The following is a 14,767-nucleotide window of genomic DNA, read 5'->3' as shown; positions in this document are numbered from 1 at the left end:
GCGTCTGGGGGCGGGACAACATCGTGGCATTTATCCAATTACCATCCAGTTTTGAGGCAATGAAAAAAAACTGTTCCACTCAGTCCCATTGAAGCCCATAGACGCCCACAGTCTACAGACAAATACACTGAGCAGAGATCAAATGAAAAAACAGCGCAACGGGAATGGATGAGAAGTGAACAACAGTTAGGTCCGTTGGTTTGTGATAAAGCTGATTCTGAACGAAGTCATCTTTAAGACATTTTTAAGACATGTTCCAACACATTTGTAGTCAATAAAATGTCAACACAACCGTACATATTTAACCATTTAATTTTCGTAATTTTAGGGGAAGCCGGGCCTCCCTTGCAGTCTATGAGAAATCGCCACTGCTTCACATGTAGTGAGCTACTTTTGCGGTATTTGTGTAACTTAACTTGCTACATTTGACTGGGTGGTACCTTCTGTATAGTGAAGCATCATTCATGGCAGAGTAACTGGTAGCTTAGCTCACTACATTTTCCAAGTAGCTTGCCCAACACTGCTTGATCGTGTAAGTGCTCATTAAGTAAAATTAAAGTTGAGAGTTATTATATCAAAAACAGAGAAAACTGAATAAACAGTGTCTTTTTCAGTCCAATCTGTCATTAACTAAACATAAACCCAGTGTGTCCATCCACTGTCATTGATCCAACTCCATGGGTTTTACTGGGGAATCAATGTTGGAGAAGATGACTGTGTTTCCACAGTAACTACGGAGCCTCTGAACGTCCAAATGTGGTCATATCTGATGATCATGAAAGATGAAGAACTGTATTTTACACCAATTATTGACATGGATTGATAGGATTAGTGGATCAACAGGGAATAAACAGTTTAGATCAGTAGATGGTTTAGGTTAAAGGTGGACATTTGGGTCTTTAAGGGTTAAAGGTGGACGTTTGGGTCTTAAAGGGTTAAAGATCCATTGGTCTTTCTGTCATTACTCACCTGAATCTCCTCCCTCATGTTTGAACAGTTTCTTAGTGTACTCCACCATGAACAAACCATTTGTTTACAAACAGAGCCGGGAGGTAAGTTGGGCATTCTCGGAAATTTGTTACGATGTGCATTATGGGAAGCAGAGCTCCACGCAGCCACTTTCGCTTGGTCGACATGTTTGTTGTTGCTGCTACTGTGGCTCCATGGAACATCACTTCCCATAATGCACATCGTAACAAATTTCCGAGAATGCCCAACTTACCTCCCGGCTCTGTTTGTAAACAAATGGTTTGTTTATGGTGGAGTACACTAAGAAACTGTTCACCATGAGGGAAGAGATTCAGGTGAGCAATGACAGACAGACTAACAGATTCATGATACTGAGGATATGACTGAGGTTGGACAGATTTGATGAAAAAATGGTGACGAACGTCATATGCAGCTTTTAACGACCCAGACGTCCACCTTTAACTCTTGAAGACCCAAACGTCCATCATTAACCCTTAAAGACCCAGACGTCCACCTTTAACCCTTAAAGACCCAAACATCCACCGTTAACCCTTAAAGACCCAAATGTCCACCTTTAACCTAAACCATCTACTGATCTAAACTGTTTAATACCTGTTGATCCACTCATCCTATCAATCCATGTCAATAATTGGTGTAAAATACAGTTCTTCATCTTTTCATGAATTCATTCACTGTTTTTCACTGTCTTGTAGCACGTAGTTTATGAAAACTTCTTCTAAAGTGTAACTTTGTCTCATCTTAACCAACATGCTGATGCTACAAAACTCACTGAGGTGGAACAAGTCCAGGCCAACTGCCTGGCTCTGCTTGGCCCTCCTGCCAGCCGGTCCTTGCTTTCAGACTAACATGCCTGTACAGTTTAATCCCTATCAACAAAGCCAGCAGGTGGTATATGTGTGTGTTTGTTAGAGCACATAGTTTGTTGCTTTGTTGAAGCGGCTAATTTGACCATCTGGGCTATTAACACCATTACAGAAGGACTGGTAACAGTATCAGTACAGTGCACACGGACGACATGTTCACACACACACACACACACACACACACACACACACACCACACACACACACACACACACACACACACACACACACACACACACAACACACACACACACACACACACAGTCACATGTACACATTTACATCAACGGACACATAAAGGGAGACAAATACAACACTAACTACTGTACTGTATGTGGATCCTACACACACAAACAACATTTGTGCTCCAGTGAAAAGTAAAACCACTCAGAGCACAACAAATAAACATCTGATCCAATCAGGAAGACTAATTAACACACACACTGACATCTGTAGAATCAAAGCTCAAGCATGACTCTTCAGCCTGTCACCGAACTGGAGGAACTGCCATGATGGGGCTCCACCACGGCTTCTGATTCTGTCTGTGTTGGGGGGGGGGGAGTGAATTGGCTGCTGAATTTTGCACCTTCTCAGTTTTCATTCATGGTGTTTTTTTCTTTTTCTTTTTAGTGTGTGGGGTTGCGGAAGATTCTGTGTTTTTCTTACCTCACAGTTCACTTGTACTGTAACCTAATGAACTGTATGTCGTACTCTCCACCGAGTGTAGTTTTTACTGGGGATGAATTTAGAATTGAATTATTACAAAAAACCCTGAGTTATGAGCAACCATCGCTTTTCCAAATGTGCATTTGACCTTTGCTTTCGTTTGTTGCAGGACAGTTGACTAGTCATGTGCATCTTCATCTTTAGAAAGAGCCAGGGACATTTTTTGTGTGTACATGTGAGGATCTCTGTGTGTTGGTCGAAAACAAATGTCCTGGTATTGATTTTTTTTGCATGTCTTAATGACTTTGTTGGCATTTTGAGTGTCCAAGTGTCTCTGTCCTCAGTCCTGTTGGACTACCTTTGTCATGTGTCTCTGTCCCTCAGGTCCAATCAGTGTCCTGGTTCTGTCCTCTGTAGACTGGTAACCTGTCCCCCTGCTGACACAGTGCTGTGGACAGAACCATCACACATGGGCCTATCTGGGTCCAGGACAAAGACAGGAGACCAGTTCCCCAGACTCTGTCCACACCCCTCCACTCCTGATATTTGTCTTTAGTGGATTCTAACAGTTTGTTGTCCATACTCGTATGGTTTCCATAAATATGTGGGTCCAGGTAGAAACGGTCCAACTGGGTTCAACGGCGTCATACGTACGCCACACTTATATGTGGCACTGTACACAAACAGACAGAGCCCATGGCAGGATACACTCAAACCACAGAAGAATGCACTGAGCATGTGCAGGAGGTTCCGTCCTTGGTTTTCTTCTTCTGGTCACATGGTCCTATGGTCGTCATGGTTTCCATACAGTGGTGTTGGTCCTATCCATACGCCAACACCAGGGTGGAGCTTGGACATGTTTACACTCTGGGACCCGTTCTCCAAAAATACCGTTTCAGGCACCGACAACGCCGGTGCCATGTGACCAAAGGCCCACACCATAGTAAACTGTAGTGGATCGACATAATGTGGTTGTGGTGTAAATACTAAATATGTGTAAATACTTCATATATGACCACAGTACTGTGAGACAAGAGGACAATGAGTTCATGGAACAGTGTCCATGATTGGATCTGAGCACAACATGTCCTTACTGCTGATTGGAACAGGAGAAATGAGAACATTTGATTGGCTCTGTGGAAACAGACACAGCCATATTTACTACCTCAGTAATGTGGAGGGAGACATTGCCTTTAATATATGTATATGCATGTGCAGCTTTTATGTATGCATGTTTATCTGTGGGTAATTGTAGTAATTTGTAGTTTGTAATTAACATGATGGGAAACATGAACATGCATTAACATTATCCTCTGTTATCCCATTTCAAAAACATATGACCCATATACACACTATAGTGGAAGGTTGTGTGCATTAGTGTGTGAAAGACACAGACGAAGACAGAATAGTAAAGAGCCATGAAGAGACAGGGAACTGAGAAAAAGCTATGACTTGGATGTGAAATAACTCTGAAATATGGGAGGTTAAAGTGAGATCTGACAGCTTTAATAAGTGAAACCCTCGGTAACAAAGGTAGCGCTCATTTTCCTGGAGATTTTTCATGCTTTTTGTACATGTTCTCACCATTTCAGAGTGTTGAAAAAGGCTTTGAACAGAAGATAATAATATATTCATATGGACATTTTTGCATCGCACTATGTCAAATGACTTATGGACCATTAGCAGACCTACTTGATCATTTCACTCCAGGGTATCTAATTAAAGAGTACCTTTCCAAAGAGACATTCTTACAACAGTGGAATTCACAAAGTTAGAGGATATTATGTTTGCTCTGAAAAGTGGGAAAAGTGAGGTGATGTTGAAGGGTTACAGATCAAAAGGTGCAAATACTCCTCTATCATTTAATCACTGATCTGATCTGTGTGTGTGTGTGTGTGTGTGTGTGTGTGTGTGAGAGAGAGAGAGAGAGAGAGAGAGAGAGAGAGAGCGCTTTCACACCTATTCCTGTCAGTTCAGATGTTCGACCAGTGAGGACCAAACACAGGTTGGTCTCATGTCAGATCAAACCAAAACATGAACCCATGGAAGACATGCAAGACTACAGCAAAGACAGAAGACTGAAGACAGAAAAAATGAAGACAGAGCATTTTAAAAACCTTTAATTAACAAGATGCTGATATCAGACATAAATCTGACCCTGAAGTGAAATCAAATACATACAAAGAAAAAAAGAGTCAGTGTGAAAACGCCCTGTCTACAAAATGTACAGAAGAGGAGGAGAGGAGGAGGAAAGGAGCGAAGGAGTGGAGGAAAAGAGAGGAGATGAGAGAGGAGGGGAGAGAAGAACAGTGTGTATATGTATGTGTGTGTATGTTGTGTGTGTGTGTGTATGTGTGTGTGTAGGGGGGTGTTAAACATCATCACAACAGCTGATTTCTATTCCCTGATCAAGGCCAAAGTGGTTCAATTCAGTCCAACCATGATTAGTTTTATCAGAACAAGCCATGATTAAATATATCAAAGTAAACCATGACAGAACATGCAGAGAGCAGAGACACATACACAAAACAAGGAAGCACAAGGACACAGGGCAGTCAGGCAGAAGCACCAGGCCTCTGGACAAAGGCAGTAGCATTTTACAACCTCTGGGTGTCCCATATATGCATGTGAGTTTTTTTTTTTTTTGAATTTACTGATCCTAATTTCTTGTATAAAGGTGACATCAGACGTCCATTCCAGGGACAAGAGCGTTGAAAATGAACAGCCTTGTAAGAGGTTAAGGGAACAAAAACAGAAAACACAAAACCAGCGTAAGGCCGTCCAAGCCAAAGCATCACATGTTAGTTCATAAGCGTTCATAGTGACATTAAGATGGGAAATCACAGATTGAAAACTTGTTGCTGGAGTCTTTGCCAGGGAATAATTTAACGCCCCGCGATTTAAAATCTACTGATCGCTTCACTGCGGAGGAGAGCAGAAAACAGAAAAAAGAGAAAAATCAGAGATTCCATAAAGAGAAGGAAAAACAAAATCAAGCCAAAGAACTTGATAAAATGGCAGATTCTCTCCCTCACAATTATGAGAGAAAGAAGAGTACAGCAGGGATTAAAAAAGGTTACAAAGGCAAAGTAAAGATAAAAATGAAAAAAAAAAAACCACAGAAATTGAGAGAGAGGACAGAGAGAAAGAAAGAGGACAGAAAAGTCAGGGAAATGATTCAACATAGTGGTTTTAAAGGATTGTTCTCTCTCTCTGTCACTCAGATGCAAACATCGGAGCCCCGTCATATTCTGAACAAAGGATGATGAAGGAAATTGCAGCTTTAATCAAAATGACAATGATGCAGCTCTGTAATCAAGCATTCACATAATAGTACGTTAGAAAATAAATGGTTCCTATAATCAGAGTAAATCAACCACAGGAGACAGAGATGCCCTCTGGTTTCCTCTCAGTCCATTACAGAGTGAACCAGTATGAACAAGAAGAGGAGGAGGAGAAAGGAGGAGTAGAAGGAGAGGAGGAGGAGAGGAGCGGAGGAGAGAGGAGGCAAGGAAGAGGAGAGGAGTGGAAAGGGAAGGGAGAGGAGAGGAGAGTGAGAGGAGAGGGAGGAGGGGAGAGGAGAGGAGAGGAGAGGAGAGGAGGAGGGAAAGGAAGAGGAGAGGAGAGGAGGAGGAGAGAGGAAGGAGGAGAAAACCAAGAGATAAAGGAGAAGATAAGAAGGGACAGACATCACACAGGTAGAAGTCTCTAGTCTCTTTTCCATTGTCCATCTGAGCTAACTTCCCCATATTTCCTAACTGTGTTCCAAACAGAAGTGTGTAATGTTGGTTTTTCTATTCAATTCCAAATGTGCTGATTAGTTTCTTTCTTCTTTCTACTAAATTCTAAAATGATTGGGTTTCCTGGTGTGTCCACACATACCCACACGTTTGGGTTCAACTCTTCTTCTTCTCTTGTTCTAACATCCATCAACATTTGTTTGTCTGGATCATGTGACTCTAGTTGGACTAAGAGGTCTTTCCATTACAGTTTTGTGTGCTTTGTTTACCAATTTAACTACAAAAAAACACCTCTAACAACAACAACTATTCAGAGAAAAATAAGAGTTTTGGTGAAAGTGTCGTTTTTCCATTCGACAAATGTATCTGAACAGGTTCTATTCACACAGTTTTAGGGTCAATGGAAAAGAGTCTAATGTGAATGGAATCCATATAAAAACAATCGGAGCTCAAACCCCCTGGGGGGTCGTCTGTGTTGGACTCTGTCTTTTTTTTTTTCGGCTTGACTCAGTCCAAATAAATGAATACATTAGCATCATAAATAATGGACACATAAACACAAAGACACACATCTGTCTTGTCCTGAGTGACAGAACAGTGACAGATGACCTTAATGTGTTTGTGATGGAGTGTGTGACAGACGTGGTGTTCATAATGACCTGAATAATCCACTGAATGGAGACAAATAGCAGATGAGTTAATGCGCTACAATTATCCTAATGTTACATAGATGCTACGTGTGTACATATACATCAGTGGTATCATGTGCATTTGAAAACTAACAATTATCCTGATGTATGGTGCTAACATACATGGAGCAAATTAATTACCGGTCTAACGATTAATCTACTGTTAAGTGACTGAAAACACAATTTACACTCTGACATATTTGTGCTGCTTTGTGATAACTTACCAACATAATAGTTTGATGTAATTAAGTGTAAATGTGTTTAAGGGTGTGTATGTGCACATATTTGTGTGAAGAACACACATTGTAATGTGGGTAACCCCCCCACACACACACTTTGTAATAGTTCATTCAAATGAAAAATGAGGTGCAGGTTCCATTAGGACTCTGCAGTGAACTGATCCATGAACAGATGGGTTTGATGAAACTGTTCCTTTAGTCCACACCTGTTCAACAGCTCCAACATTAAACCACAAACTGTACAAAGATACGATAAAGGTTATTGGATGTTCAACAGTCTGATGTAACATTCAGGAGACTTCACTAACACAACAGTCTGAAGCCACCTCATATTAAAGGTATATTCATTTATACCACAGGTGAAGAAAGTGAGCACAGACTACACACACATACACCTTTTATTTAAACAGGATCTGTATAAACATGACAACTTCATGGGGCCCAGAATTTGAGGGGGCCCATAGAGCAGTGTGTGTGTATGTGTGTGTGTGGTGTGTGTGTGTGTTGTGTGTGTGTGTGTGTGTGGGGGGGGGGGGGGGCAGTGGATACAGGTTAGACATGAAAATGTCCTTGAAGATCTGTTGGACAAGAGAGATATAGAAGTGGGGAATCAGACGTTGAAAGCATGTTACGTTTCGGTTTTGTTTTCATGCTAACGCAAGTGACCAGGGACGTGCACAGGTAGACCTGAGGTGTCCCTCAAGACCTGCCCCTCTGGCCTCGGTGCCCTTCTGGCTATCTTTTTTTTTTTCTTTTAAATTATTTTTTTCCTCATTCAAAGAAGACAATAGAGTCCGCATCGACATGACATTATAACTATATTTTAATATTCAGTTAAATCCAAATAATTCCCAGTGCCCCCTGTCCTCCCCCCAGTCCTCCGCCTCTCTCTGCCTCTCTCTCCTGCTCTGCCTGTGTTCACTCATGCTACTCAGTAGCTCTGCTGTTGCTGATCACACATCGCATGGCCTCGACTTTTTGCAAGAGACAAACTGGTAAGAATAGCAGTGTCTTTGACTTACAACTGTTTAAGCAACTCTTTGTCTTGTTCCCCACAAGTTTGGCTGGTTACTGTAGCCAGTAGCCCAACACTAGCGTGTCGGCTGATTAGCTGTCGCAAGCGGAGAGGTCACGGCCCATGGCCCGGTGATGCAAATTCAGTGCATTTGATAATGTGAAGAGAGATGGAGGGGCAAACCAGCAAACTGACGAAAATCCTCTGCTACTTATTTGCATGAAAAGTTGTGTGTACCCGGTATATTTCCAGAGTCACAAATCTATAATAGCTTATTAATCAAAACTGTGTGTAAAAGTGCGTGTTGTTGTGGTGTCAGGCTGAACAGAGGCAGTGGAGTGTGTAGTTTGTGGGGAGTGGACGACAGGAGCAGATCAGAGGTGAGCACCCAGACGATAGGCTTCATGTTACATTCACATTGATTGGAGTATTACACATAATATTAAAGTTAAATCAAATCCCCTTTTTTGGAAATTATTGGGATGTGAAGTTTCAGATTATTAAATTATTGTCAAAGTTGTTGTTTGTCATTATAATAAGTTACTCAAGCATGAAAAAAAATCTGTATGTCTACAACACAGGTGTCCAACATGTGGCCCGGGGGCCAAATCCGGCCCACCAAAACGTCCAATCCAGCCCCTGGGATGAATTTGTGAAATGCAAAAATTACACTGAAGGTATTAGCAACCAAGTATGTTCAATTCATTTCAGGTCATTTCAGTCTAAAGTGGATCAGACCAGTAAAATACTATCATAATAACCTATAAATAATGAAAACTGTAAATTCGTCTCTTTGTTTTAGCGTAAAAAAAGTAAAATTACACAAAATGTTTACATTTACAGACAAGTGTTTTACCAAAAATGGGAATATCTGAAATGTCTTAAGAGAAGTATGTGGAATTTTAATAATATTCTCCCTGTTAATTAATGGTTTGTGTATTTGTAGATCCACTGTGATCTCTAAGTTGTGATTCACTTGTATAAATGATAAACTGAGGTGTAAAATTGCTAATATTGCACTTATTTTACTAACAAATTTTCAGGTTGTTCATATTTGTTCATGTTCTGTTCAAGTAAAATTTGTAGATGTAAACATTTTCATTACAGAATTTACTTTTTTCACTCAAAAGTTCTTATCCTAATATTTATATTATTTTACTGGTCCGGCCCACTTTAGATCATATTAAGCGTATGTGGCCCCTGAACTAAAATGAGTTTGACACCCCTGGTCTACAATGTTCATTATAGTGCGCAATTTGATGTTTTTTATTCATCAATTGCAGCAAAATTCCAAGAAAGGAAAGAGTAAAGAAACAGAGGGAAAGAGACTTCCAGCAGGCAGCCGAGAGTACCAGCTCTCTTCTGTCTTGGATCAAGCCAAATGTCAGTCCTTACGCACAGTTGCGTCAAGTGTGCAGTCCTAGATTGGTTCTGATACTGGTTTGTTCAGGTTGATAGAGGTTGTTCAGTAAATTAGTGACTGTCATGGTTATGTGACTCAGTTTTGGCTTTGTAGATTTTTTCAACGGTTGGGTGGTTCATAATCCTCCTCTAGTCATTTTTTTTTGCTCCTGGACTCTTAAGGCCTATGCTCATTGTACTTTACAAGTAGAATGTTTTTTTGTTTGTTTTTTCCTAGTTATTTGGTGTGAAAAGTGTAAGGCCTATGTAGTAGCAGTACATTGTTTTGTAGAATGCTAACATATGTGTAATACTAAATAAACAGTGATGGCAAGTTATTGCGGACCAATATTTATGAAAACGCTGCAGATCAGGATTGTTGGACTCAGGAGAGGGGTGCCCTTTTTCGTTGGCTGAGGACCTGCCCCTCTAAATGTCTGTGCACGCCACTGCAAGTGACATTATGTATGGACCACCCCCCCGGTCCGACAGATTGACAAGATACAAAATTTTATGAAGGGTCCACAACGTTCAGCTTTCATGGGTCCCACAATTGGTAGCGGCACATGTGTGTACATGTGCGTGTAAATACATGTGTGTATAAATACATGCTGTGTTGAACATTAGGATTAGGATCAAACATGTTCAAACCTTCATGAGGATATCACTGCAGAAGAGTGTCAGGATATACATGTATGCTCCTAATGCCAAGTCCAAACTATAAATACCAGGTTTAAAGTCCTCCAGTCCAAATGGTTGATGAGAGCATACCCCACTGCAGTACTACTACATGTCACTGACCCGGATCATCAGATGCCTGCGTTAAATGTGGATCACATGGTCGTTTGTTTCACTGCCTCTGGGAATGCACCCCCAGTCCAGAATTTTGGAAACATATTCCAATCATCTCTATCTGTGTTAAGGAACAGCTTCCACTATGTCCCAGGCTTTTTCAGATGTTTCCTTGTAGATGTAGTGACAGAGGTAAGAACATGGTCATATTCTGTCTTATTGAAGCTAAACATAAGATTACACTGTGGTGGAAGTCTGTTCCAGACCAGCTGAGTCTGGGGGGAGGGGCTACTGCAGTGCAGCAGTTATATACGTGGGGGTGTGGTCCATCACTAATGTAACTAATGCTGGCGTGAAACGAAAGTGAAACTTTCCATACTTTCATCATCCAACTCCTGGTTCTATTCCTCTATTAAACAGTGGATCTTACATGAAGTTTTCACACCTTCTAACCTGAATCCACTGGACCCCCTCCACTGCTCTATGGCCCCCCCACAAATGCTGGGCCCCATGACTTTTAACATGTTTACCCCCCCTTTTATGGTGCCCCAGTGCATGAGAATGTTGGTGAATTCTGAGACTGTGACAGTTGGGCTGAGGTGAACGTTCGTGTCAGTAATGTAGGTGGAAGCAAACTGACACAACCTGATGGAATTTACATTGGTTGGTTGCCCCCTGACCCCCCCCCCCCCCCCCCCCCCCCCAAGGTTGAAATTCACTGAGCAGAAGTAGGGGTGTAAAAACCAGAGGGGGGGTTGAGCCCCCCCCCCATCCCCCCCAACAAATCACACCCTGCATACATATGTCATTAAAGGGAAACAGAACACTTCTGTAAAGATTCGGGGCTCATTTATGGAGTTTGAGGAGGGGACGACTTCATCACAGCTTTGGAGTCTACTGTATTTTTTTGTTTTGTTTTGTTTTTTAAGAACACTGACCACGTTATGAAACACTGTGTATGTGGGTGAAACTGTGTCCTGTACCTGTGCATGGACATGGACATACCTGCCACATGTTGGTTATTCTTTTCCTTTCCTTATAAACCATGATGACAAACAGTAACAAAAATACACCACTAACCCTTGCATATTATGAATTTCTTCAAGTGCCTTTTTGTATCTATTGTGGTGTTTTGTTTGGTGTATTTGTATTATAACTGAAAAAGACAAAAAAAAAACAAACAAAAAAAAACACAAAAAAAAAAACACTTGTAAAAAATAAAAAACATGTGGGTGTAAATTCAGTTTGATGTGATCAGATCTGGACATGCACATACACATGTGGACCTGGTCTTGTTCTCTCTGTATGTGTATTTCAGTCAGTTGTTAACACAGTCCATAGAGTGGGAACGCCTCATGCATGTATTCTGACATATTTACTGGTCTGTTAAAGCGTCCATGGCTTCCACTGACGAACAACACTGAGCACCTGCACACAGGTGACAATGAAAACAAATGGAAGGTTCATGTCCCTGTCATCAGAGAATGGACAATCCAGAGGCTGAGGAGCTTTACCTGGTGACACTGATACCTATACAGTTCCTATAGAAACACATTTACACATTTACAGAGCAGGTTGTCACCAGAGCCCACCATGTGACTAAAGTAAAGGTGACGCATAACAAAGATGAAGAGAAACAACAGGAAAAGACATTGATTCAGAATAATGTGGTGAATAAAAACAGGTGAATAATCCTGTTAACGTTAAGTGGATCGGCCAAATCCACCCCTTTAAAGGACGCACATGCATGTTTTTGTTTGGAGGATAGAGATCTGATCACACAGAGGAGGACGAGAACCAAATAAAAATACAAACAGAAAAAACAAAGTAACATGTGTGGGAGCAGAAGACATGTTTAAACCTGGTGCCGAGGTTTGAACTGTGTCTGTGTTAGTTAGATTTATGACCTTTACGAGGTCACAGTGTCTTTACCGTTAAAAAAGTACATCCAAACTAAATACATACATTCCTGCTCTGAGCGGTGATCTGTCTTTGGGATGTATATGAACATTATAATGAGTTTGGTTTAATCAGATTCATCCTTTGTACTTTGGGTTCCATACTCAGACATTTGACTCAGGTACAGTTTGACTCTAAAGCCAACTGCAGTTCTTCATATCAATAAGTCAAACATAACCAGCACCAAATACGAATTTCCCTCACATTTGAATATTTTTCTGTCATAAATTGTCTCATTAATGACTGCTTGAAGCAGCTCATGTATCACAGCTGTTTATGGTTGTCTCCAAACACCACACACACATAAACAATATGCAAAACACTTTAACTAACTTCCTTGAAATCCACCTACACTAGGAATTAATTTTGCTTCCTGACACTTGTGTCAGACCTGTTGAGAACGAGGGGGCATGCACATGCTGAAAATCTGATCCAGTGTCTCCGAAGTCTCTAATAAAAAGCTTGCTCCTTTACATTTCATTTATAATATTTAAGAGCAGTGATTCATACGCCCCCGCTCATCCGAGTGTTTTCAGGTCATTTCACAAACAATCTGGAACAACTACCGACAGCTGGCTTTAAAAAAACAGACAACTAGAACTTAAGCAAACTGAATATATTGTCTATTCCACTGCATTGCAGACATCACATTGGGCATTTAAATGCTTCTGTTTACAGCATTTAACCCATAAAGACCCACTGCTCTTTTTGTGTCTGTTCCCATTTATTATAATATTATCCTCTGTTTTGTTTTGTTTCAGTGAAAATTGTGTTGTATTGTATTTAATTCACTGATCATGTAGATGTTCATTAAAGCTCAGATGTTCATAGGATGCAGACAGAGTCCAGTAAACTATATTCAGTAAAAATGAACACAAAACTATTGGACTCTAAGTTGACTATGGTTACTATTGTTTACTCCTCCACATTAATGCTTTTTACAGTGCTTTTGTGTCTTCATTTTATTGACTTTTTCCAACATCAGTGATCACTTACAGTTAGTGAAACCTCGTTTACTAAAGGACATGGATTTAAACCAATGGACACTTATGCCATGTTTCCACTATGTGGTACCAGCTGGACTCGACTTGACCTTTTTGCATTTCCATTACAAAAAAGGACCTGGAATCTGGTACCTGGTACTAGTTTTTTGATATCACCTCCGCCGAGGTTCCAGGACTGGGGAACAGATACGACAATGTGACGTGTAAACACTGCAGACCGCTGATTGGTCGGAGTTGTCTCTGTGACCTGCCGTTTTACAAAAAACAGATGCGGAAGTTGACAGTAAATATAGTGGTAGGTTAATCCACATGATGACAGCCCACAAAACTACACCATGGTCGGAGGAGATTTAGTCTTTGGTGGCTGACGTAAAAATTCAGCATGAGCTTGACGAGACAACACGTAAAGAGTGAGTTTATCAGCAACTTTGAGCAGACGACATGGAAGTAACGCGCCGCAACGCTATGATGTCCAGGTACTGTAAACTCGGTAGTATCCTGTAATGGAAACGGTCTACAGGAATAGGACCTGGTACCAGAGTCGAGCCGAGTCAAGCCAGTTCCATGTAGTGGAAACGCACCATTACAATCACATCCCAGCATTATAACTGTAATTATAATGTTGACAAATGTAGTAAAACAGTAGAAAACTAGTAAATATGAAGAATGTGTTCTTGAACTTCATTAGGCCCGATATGATCTGAAATGGGCCGGAGCAGTAAAATAACAGCATCATTACCTATAAATACTGACAAAATCCAAACCTTTCTTTACATTTTATACTGAGAAAAGTAAAATCATACAACGAAAATGTGAATAACCTGATCCACCACATACAACCTGAAACGTCATAAGAAAATAATTAGAGGTAGAGCAGGTCACCCAATAACCAAAGGGTTGGGGGTTTGAATCTTGCTCTGTCCTAGTCATGTGCTGTTGTGCCCTTGGGCAAGACACTTCAACCTCCTTACCTCCAGTGCTGCTACTCACACTGGTGCATGAATGCAGATGAATGTTTGGTGGTGGGAGGGGCTGTAGGCATGAATTGAAAATATGTACTTTTAGAATGTGTGAGTGAATGAATAATGAATCCACTGTACACACTTTGAGTATGTGATAATAGAAAAGCGTTATACAAATCTAATCCATTATTATTTTTTTTACAGTACAATAAAGAGAAAAATGATGAGTTGTCATTATTTATAGATTATTGTGATAATATTTTACTGATGCACATAAGATTGAATTGGTCTGAACTAAACTAAAACCCTTAATTATTAATATCTTGTTCATTTTTGCATTTCATAAATTCATCCCACGAGTCGGACTGGATCTTTTGGCGGGCCGGTTTTGGCCCACGGGCCCTATGTTTGACACCTGTAATTTTCAGTATTAATACCTTCTAATGT

General features: G+C 40.7%; 1 protein-coding gene across 1 annotated transcript in view; it reads right to left on the bottom strand.

Moving 5' to 3' along the window:
- LOC115428800 (CUB and sushi domain-containing protein 3-like) overlaps positions 1-14,767 on the bottom strand; it is a 965,368-nt gene that overhangs the window by 451,037 nt on the left and 499,564 nt on the right. The window contains exon 7 of the mRNA XM_030148025.1: positions 5,364-5,441. Coding sequence (XP_030003885.1) covers positions 5,364-5,441 — 78 coding nt within the window. The remainder of the gene's footprint in view (positions 1-5,363; positions 5,442-14,767) is intronic.

Source organism: Sphaeramia orbicularis, chromosome 11 (genome assembly GCF_902148855.1).
Source record: "Sphaeramia orbicularis chromosome 11, fSphaOr1.1, whole genome shotgun sequence".
In the NCBI taxonomy this organism is placed as follows: Eukaryota; Metazoa; Chordata; class Actinopteri; order Kurtiformes; family Apogonidae; genus Sphaeramia; species Sphaeramia orbicularis.
The sequence above is the reverse complement of the archived record's forward strand: the minus strand, read 5'-3'. Positions and strand labels throughout refer to the sequence as shown.